The 9,230-nt window shown below is 41.0% G+C and overlaps 1 protein-coding gene across 2 annotated transcripts; it reads left to right on the forward strand.

Annotated features, from left to right (window-relative positions):
* Positions 1–377: 377 nt before the first annotated feature.
* On the forward strand, positions 378–8,906 carry kera (keratocan). 2 transcript variants are annotated; one of them, XM_056235758.1, is made up of 3 exons: positions 378–649; positions 6,692–7,566; positions 7,938–8,906. In XM_056235758.1, exons 1-3 carry the CDS (start codon positions 417–419, stop codon positions 8,099–8,101), a joined length of 1,272 nt encoding a protein of 423 aa, XP_056091733.1. In that variant the 5' UTR covers positions 378–416; the 3' UTR covers positions 8,102–8,906. The 2 variants fall into 2 exon arrangements, with proteins under 2 accessions (XP_056091733.1, XP_056091734.1); XM_056235759.1 differs by lacking the exon at positions 378–649 and adding an exon at positions 5,322–5,432.
* Positions 8,907–9,230: the final 324 nt, after the last annotated feature.

Genomic DNA, 9,230 nt, shown 5'->3' on the forward strand with positions numbered 1-9,230 from the left:
ACATCATTGTACTTTCACCAGTTTTTGCATTCCAGCTTAATTCCACCTTTCACAGGTTGGGACGAGTTTCCATCAGTGCAAAATGATAGCTTGATGATGTCCATTGCCCCAGGGCGGTCTAGTTTAATGGGGTAAATGATCCCTCATAGTTGTGAGTGATGGAGATGAGATATGTCTATTGAAAAGAAAGACTTAAATGTCTCGAAGCCACCTGCAAGTGTTTGGGGGGTGTCATATTTACCAAGGGCCCCCAACTCCCGAGACTCCACAGACCCTTACTGCACAAAGAGAAGAGAGTAAGAAAAGAGAAAAAAATGCTGTGCTAGAAATAAGTTCCCAATGCACGCTTGCGGAAAAACAACTTCACATTTATCTTTCAAACATTTACACACACCCTTTTTCAACCTCACCAGCTGATGTCAAAGGTTTGGCCTTGGGGAAGTTACACTGCTAACAATAGTAATCTAATAAGGCTGTGTCTTCTGATGCATGTCTGGACCAGAAAGAAAGAGGGAGAAACTGCAGACTGGACTCAAACTGGAGAGGAAAGCAGGCGGACCAAGAGATTGACTACATCCCCAACAACAGAAACAGACACTTTGCCTCCACCTGCGCAAACCAAAATCAGCTCTATGACTGAGATGAGCAGGTAATGTTTTCATTGTTTTGTTTTTTTAATTCTTCTTATATGTGGTAGTGATGCATTAAGGAAGTCTGTGGTGGGTATAGGGGGTTCATGGTTTTTCTGTTGTGAAGTATTGAGTTATTTTAAACTCAATTTTGTAATATTTTCCTTATTTTTATGTTTCTCTGCACCTCTGCTGCAGATCTTCATATAAAATAATGAATTTCATATAATTTCATTTAATTGGGTAACACTTTGGTAACACTTGGATTCTGTTGACTATAAGTAACGTTTCACCTACATGTCAACTAACTCTCATTAGAGTATTAGTAGACTGTCTGCTTAGTATCTGCCAACACTTAATGTGGTTCACCAACAGATATTCTACTAATTATAAGTAACTTTGCAAGTACGTGACAACTTATTCTACTAACCATAACACCTAACAGTCTACTAATACCGAACTAATACTCTGAGAGTTATAGTTGACATAGGTGCAATGTTACTTATAGTCAACAGAATGTCAAAATAAAATAAAGTAAAAAATAAAGTGTAACCTTTAACTATAATTGAATTTTTTTTTGATAACCAGCATCTACAGGCTCACGAACTTGAAATGTATATGTATTTCTTATGTAGTGGTATTCACTGAGCTAACATTGAAATGGCTTGTGTAATACTAATAAAAATGCCCAAAAAAGTAACCATGATAGCACCTTGGTATTTTTTTAAATGGTATGAATCGGAATACTATTGTATATATCTGTCATCTCTGTACCAGATTCCAGCACAGCACAGTATGTTTTTTAAGGAAAGTCTCAGATGTTGCTTGTGTAAGCAACATTGTTACAATGTGCAATTCATTATTTCAACTTTAATTATCTTTTTGTAGTTAAGTGAAGCTCTTTCTAAATAATATTTATATCAAAGAAAGTACAAGTGCAGCATTTTGTTGTAACATAACTTCCTGAGACACAATGCCCCAAACAGGAAATTAAATGAGAGCATGTGTTTCTTTTTAGGTGAAGCATAAATGTCCCGCAGTTGTCTTGGCCATGTTGTCATTTCTCAGACATCATTTCTTTTTAACATCTATGATGGATTTTATCCTTGTTTCAGTCAAATATGCTTGTAAATTATTTTACTAAAGATAGTAATTAAACTCAAAGGTGTTCAAATGTTGTTTAACAGTCTCAGATTTCAAAAAGTGTTGAGTGAGTTGTTATGAGGTTATTCTCAAATATTTAGCAATTAGCATTAGCACAGATAGCATAAGCACTCGTTTTGATCATAAGCAACGGATGTGATTACTTAATCCCTGCTACTCAAGACAAAGAAAGACATTACAGGACAGAAAGTTTCCCTGTGCACATTTAAGGGGTCAGTTTAGAAAAAGGCTCAAAAATCACATTGGCTGTTGCTCATTGCTTCTCTCGCACGAGTCAAGACAACCTGAAGACTGGATGATTCGAAAATCCAGTCTGAAATTTGTAAGCCGTGTCACAAGTGCAGACACTAAAAGAGTTGGCACCTGCTATGTTCTGGGGCTTTTGTCGCAGACTAGTCACAAACATGTAAGTGTGACAAGGTTTAGTCTTGTAGTGTGATCTTGGTTTCAGAGACTCATAGAGTATAGCAAGTCTTTAATATTTCCTTATTAATATTATGTATCAGATGTACATTGATATTGAACTGTTTTTTTGTATTGTTTGTATGCTTGTATTGAAGTCATCTTTGAAAAAAAAGTTAAACAGATATCCAAGATACAGAACAATTTAATAGACTTAAACATCTTGCAGCTAGATACAAATTGCTGCCCCAAGAATGACCTCTTGTCGTGTCCTGACACTCTGTGTTTAGAGCTCTTTTACATTCCTGTGAATAATAGGTCTTAAATTCTGTAATTGGATTAGGTTGGTGTGTGTACTCTTTGCCCTTAGACCACTGGTTCTAACTTAGAGCTGCACCATCCTTGACATGAGATGCTAATAGACTGAATTACTAATGGTCTCAACTGGAGGAGCCCATTGCAGCGGATTACAATGACACAGTAAGGTGTTGTTGTCGTCAGTGGAATTGAGAAGTAATCAGCACTTGGCAGTCAAACAACGACACCATATGTGGCTACCTGTGCCAACTTCAAATCCGCCTCTAAATCCAGACTAGTCCCAGACAGCAACGTAGTGTTGCCCAGATCCGGCCCACTTCTGTTACACGTGGAATCCACATGTACCAGATATGGCCCGAATCTGGGCCGACACTATGTTGCTGTCTGGGGTGCTCCCGTGGGGACAAAAATTTCAGCTCATGCGTTTTGGTGACCGTGCACATTAAATAGCAGATTTTTTTCATTACTGATTTTGCAACTGTAGGCATCTACAAAAATAAGGTGGGCCAACTGTCATTTAACAAACTGTCAAACTGGGAGTCCTTATGAAGATGATAGATAGATAGATCTAGCAGCCCTTCCCTATTGCAAACGGTGTGAAACAGGGCTGTGTTCTTGCTCCCACACTGTTCACCATTTTGTTCAGCATGATGCTCCAGCAGATCACAGAAGACCTCGACGGCGCTGATGGCGTATACATTCGTTTTCGTCTCGATGGGAGCGTGTTCAACCTGAGGCGTCTGCAGGCCCACACAAAGACCATGGAGCTACTGATCCGGGAGCTGCTGTTTGGTGATGATGCCTTCCTCCTTGCTCACACAGAGGCAGCTATGCAGCGAATCACGTCCTGTTTCGCAAAAACTGCTCAGATCTTCGGCCTTGAAGTCAGCGTGAAGAAGACTTAAGTTCTGCATTAGCCCGCACCACAAAGAATACCATCCACCAAGCATCTCCATCGAACAAACAGAACTGAAGGCTGTCCACTAGTGATGCGCGGGTCGGCTTTTTTTCCAACCCGCGGGTCCCACTTTTATGAAATTACTTGGCCCGCCCCAGCCCGCACCGCACTACTGTATCTATTTTTACAACCCGCCCCGCCCCGCACCCGCGACCGTTAAATAGACATACTACTAGGCATTGTAATGTAAATGAAAACAGCCTTTATTTCAGCCTGAAAGTGCTTGGAAACAACGCCCTGTAAACTGGCAACAAGAGACAATTATGAATATGAATCATAAATCAGGTCATATTAATAAGATACTAATAAACATTTTCAACATTTACAAAGCAGCGTTTCTATTCATCTATAGGCTTAACCCTTTTTTTTTTCTTAGACCCCCCACAAATATGTCTTGACATGCTGGAAGTGCCTGTTTTGTGGCGCTACTGTTTGTATATTTTTCACACGAGTTGCACTTCAGGTAGCCGATCTAGCTACTGTTGTCTCCTCCTGCAACTATTTCTGATAACAGCTCCCAAACATTAGATTTAGCAGCCTAACCTTTTTTTTCTTTTCAATTTAATCAGTTAAATTCCAGACCTCAATTTCTCCCGCACCTCGTCTTCCATCTTCACTTTTATTTCTCCGTTGTTGTTGTTATCGTGGCTGGCGGCGGGAGCTGCAGAGCTGCTTGGCGCACCGCTTTCGTGACGTGTCACGTGACGCCAAAGGTTTATGGACCTCACGCAAGTTAAGTTGCTACGGCATTCGTATTGTAACCTTATCAAATAACCTGATAAAATAAGAAAATAGATATTCCCAAATATTTAATATAGGCTGGAATTTGCAAGCAACATACATGGATTAAAAATAATGACCCGCCTCAACCCGCCCCGCAAATAAAGTGACAATTTCTTTACCCGCCCCAACCCGACCCGCGGGTTACCCGCGGGGTCCGCGGGTTACGAGTCGGCCCGCGCATCACTACTGTCCACACATTTCAGCTACTTGGGGTGCGTGATCTCGTCTGACGCCAAGATCAACAAAGAAGTTGACAACAGGCTGGCCAAGGCAAACAGGGCATTCAGCAGACTATATGGACGTGTCTAGAACAACAACAACCTATACCTGTATACAAAGCTGTTGTGACCACTCTCCTGTATGGCACTGAGTCCTGGGTCACGTACCGTCATCACCTGAGACTCCTCAAGCATTTGCATCATCGCTGCCACCGCACAATCCTCAACATTCGTTGGAGTGACTTTGTCCCCAACACTGAAGTCCTCGAGTCAGCGGAGGTTACTAGCATCGAGGCCATGGTCCTCAAGGTACAACTTCACAGGGCAGGACACGTCTCCAGGATGGAGAACCACCGCCTACCTAAGATTGCGCTGTACGGGGAACTGTCCTCTGGCTACTGCAACATCGGGGCACTACGAAAGCGGTACAAAGATTCCCTGAAGAAGTCCCTCACTGCTTGCTGCATCGATTACCATCAGTGGGCAACACAAGCAGCTGATCGCGACTCCTGGCGGTGCACAGTCCATCAGGCCACCTCCCTCTTTGAAGATACCCGCAGGGCCAGTATGGAGCACAAAAGGAGAAGAAGGAAGAACCGTGTCCCCTCAGCACCCATCCTGGACCAGACCTTCCTGTCCCGCATAGGCCTCGTCAGCCACCAGCGTGCCTGTAGAAAACGTGGATGTCCTTCCTAAATCTTCGTTCGCGAAGCCAAGCCATGATTAGCCTAATTATAACTTCCTTTGACCAACACGCCAGTGTCCGTCCCCAAAGGATTATTACTCTTGATCTCGAGAGCCTATGATTGGCTAAGGTTGTGTCCAGTGTGTCTATCTGTGAAGGGATCATGAGATATCATTGACACTACAAATAGGGGCAGGAGATGGCAAAATAGCTCAGAGTTGAGACATCTGTACCCACAGCAAAAGATACAGTAGAAGAGCCCCAAGAAGACAAAGGTAGGTCTCTAGCATTTGTGCAATAATTCTGTTCATTAGAAATATTTTGTGAAGGATATTGTCAGTTTCTTCTACACTATAGTAGAAAGCCTCTGTCCTCCAGAAATGTATACTGTGAGCTATGAGTTATTTTTACATCTGCTTTAATCTTAATGGCTTTGTGTTTATTTTGTCTTGGTTTAACATAGAAGTATGCTGCTTAATTTAGGGTACTAAAGAGCTCAGCTGTTTTTCTGCAAAGCCAGTTTGGAGGTCATGATTTAAAAGTATTGTTCTTACTTTTCAGAGATCTTTACAGGTGAAGCTGGTTTCACCTGACCTGTTCACTAGATATTCAGATCTTCCCTTTGATCCCCTCTGGTTTAGTGTGAGAACGCTGACCATAGAAAATTATCTCCAGACAGTCGATTATAGAGCTCAGGACCGAAAATTGAAACCAATACCAGATGAGAGAGAAAGCTCAGCTATGAATATGTGTTAACATATTATTTCTTGAGCTTTCTCTCTCTGTTGGCTGTTTCTTTTATCCTTACAGGATAAATTTAAGCCAAGAGAAATATGTGGATGTCAGCAAATAAACTTTTGAGGGAAAACCATAATAATTGATTGGGAGAATCAGGGCACATACACATTAGACAAAGCTCAAACATGCATTTGACAGATATAAATGTTTAAAGGTCAAATGGGAATACAACAAATTGAACCTGGCCAACGGATGCCTAATGTGGAGGGCCAGGTGTTGTTAAATTGCCATGATTGTTATACCTTGTTCTCTCTAGAAGTAGTCAGACATGCACATACCTGAAGCCTTATGTTTGCCAGAGTCCAAGAGGTAACTGTCTTTTGAATGGAGATGAGTAACACTATACCAGGCTTAAGTCAATTAAGGCTGACCTGGCAGCATATTCTGAGTTTAAGAGGATTACTACTTAAAAGATGAAGACACAGGGAATGATTATCTTAACTAGAGGATGTTGCTAATTTTTTGTCAATGAGTTTATCCACTTAGAGAGAACCTGAGGTAATTGTAGGGTGGTTTGTATGGCGGGGGACAGCTAGGAACATTTTTCCAGGCCTTGTGACAAGGGGGGCAACTCATTGAAGGGAGAAACAATTTTTGTACCAAGTCCTGTGAACTTTAGTGACTGTCCTGTTTAGTACTAACATGAAGTCTCTAATTTTATCTCTAAGAGTTATATATTTTTAATATTGTTAACAGCTAATTTTGCTACTTCTTTTCTGTCTCTATGTTTTTCTAGGTTAAACCTTACCATGGAGTGGCTCATGGTTGCATTTGTAGCCCTACTTTTGGCCAGCCAAGTCCGCTCTGATGAAGTTCCCTACGAGCACATGATCTCTCAGCTCCAGGCATGTCCTAAAGAGTGCCACTGCCCTCCAAGCTTCCCTAACGCTGTCTACTGTGACAACAAGGGTCTGAAACGCATTCCTGTCATCCCTCCCTATACCTGGTACCTGTACCTCCAGAACAATCTCATTGATGTCCTCTCAACCGATGCTCTGCGCAATGCCACACAGCTTAGGTGGATCAACCTCAACCGCAACAAAATCACAAGTGAAGGCTTGGAGGTTGATGCTCTTAAGGCTATGTCTAACCTTGTACACCTCTACATGGAAGACAACTTGCTGACTTCCATTCCATCTCCTCTACCTGTCAAATTAGAGCAGTTACGGCTGTCCCGAAACAGAATCTCAAAGATCCCAGCCGGTGTCTTCTCTGGGATGGACCATCTCACCTTGCTGGATCTGCAAAGCAACAAGCTTCAGGATGATGCAGTGACTGAGGTCAGTCTGAAAGGCCTCAACAACTTGATCCAGATCAATTTAGCAAAGAATCAGCTAAACAGCATGCCCCTCGGCCTACCACACACAACTACACAGATCTTTTTGGATGGCAACAACATTGAGAAGATTCCGGTTGAGTACTTCAAGGGTCTTCCGAAAGTGGCATCTCTCAGGCTCAACCGCAATAAGCTGGCTAATGGAGGTATCCCAAAAAACGTGTTTAACCTTTCCAGCATCCTGGATCTACAGCTTTCTCACAACCAGCTCACAGAAGTGCCCGTTATCTCTTCTGGCCTGGAGCACCTGCATCTGGATCACAATAAGATCAAGAGTAAGTCCATAACTCTTGTTTTTTTCTAAAACATTTAGGAATTAGTTTATACAGACACGTCTCAAAAGTATCACAATTCATACTTTTGCTTTGGTCTGTCTGGACAAAAATCGCACAATGATTTTATCTGAAACTTGTAACTTCATTTCGATCATGAGATACTGTAGTCTATATTTGTTTGGTTTTATGTAAAGCTCTAAAGACTTATGAAGCCTTTGGAAAGTTCCCTTAGTTAGAACCTTTATAGACAACTTAAGTTATTGACTGACAGCAAGGAAACTTTGGAGTTTGGATGCACCCTTAATTCTATTGTACCAGCATGTTTGTGACTTTATCAGTAAGATGGATATTTTTTTCTGTCATTTCCATAGGTGTGAATAGCTCTGACATCTGTCCACCTGATACACTTGATGATTACCTTGGGGAGAACAGCCCACGTCTCCGTTACCTTCGCCTTGATGGTAATGAGATCAAACCCCCCATTCCACGAGAGCTGATGATGTGTTTCCGTCTCCTCAGGGCTATTGTCATATGAAGGTGCCAGACCATCTAGATACTCCTGTCCATTTCATCTACCAGAACTGAAAATGCATGTAAACTAAAACACTTGAAAATGGTCCAATAAAGGACTATCTTTTTGGAAAGTCAGTATTATTAAAATATTGAAAACTATACACTGCTGAAAAGACCAGCCAAGACTGGAATGAATTTCCATGCTGGTCCAGATTGACTTATGCTTGTTTGTACTGAACTAGTGCTGGTCTAGTGGGAACTACGCTGAAACTAAGCTGATACAACTGTTTTACTAGCATGATCTTTCTGGTGGAGTTTTTGGCCAAGAAAGCACATCTAGTTAAGCTGGTTAAAAAGCTGGGTGGGGATACCAGTATCCAAAATATGAGATATTCTGGGGGTCTCCTGTTCTGGTCTTTTCAGCAGGGTTGAGATCCATAAGACTGGTTCATATGTGCATTTGTGAATGGTTTCTCATGGCTGTATTAGAAAACCACTGTGCCTTCCTTAATTCCATGCATATGGGAAACTAGCAGGCTAAGCTCCTAAATATAATTGTCCTCATTTGCATGTAATGCCATTTCCCCATCTTGTGCAGAAGTTGGGTTTTTTTTCAAACAAATCGATCTTAGTAGGTGTACCACCCAAAAACTTTTACCTCACCACACAATTCTGGGGTGTTTTTGGACAGAAGAGTTGTGGTCTAATTATGGAGCCACATTTTCTGGTAGTGAACTTAGTACATAGCGGTGGTTTATTGTATTTTATTGAATGCATGGTAACTCTTAGTAACAGTACCAACAGAAGTTTGAAATAAGAGAAACTTTAGAAATCACAATTGTTTATTGCCACTGTTGTAGTGATTGACATGTACTGACATAAGTTTACTTCTACTTTTTAAATATTTCTTTACATCTTTGTACAATCAATATTTCAATATTCAATCAATATTTAGTGTGACATTCATTTTATAGATTGAGCACTACAGATTTATTCACTGTCATTAATTGTAGTGTTACATACTGATTATATATATATATACATACAGTTTAAATTTAGCAGTTGACAATGGTACTACCAGTGAACCTTCTAGATTGATTTTAAGATTTATTTTCCTCTAGGGTATAAAATAATGTGAATATTCTTTTTTA

This window comes from Rhinichthys klamathensis, unplaced genomic scaffold (genome assembly GCF_029890125.1).
Source record: "Rhinichthys klamathensis goyatoka isolate OS25496 unplaced genomic scaffold, OSU_Roscu_1.1 h1tg000430l_1, whole genome shotgun sequence".
Taxonomy (NCBI): domain Eukaryota; kingdom Metazoa; phylum Chordata; class Actinopteri; order Cypriniformes; family Leuciscidae; genus Rhinichthys; species Rhinichthys klamathensis.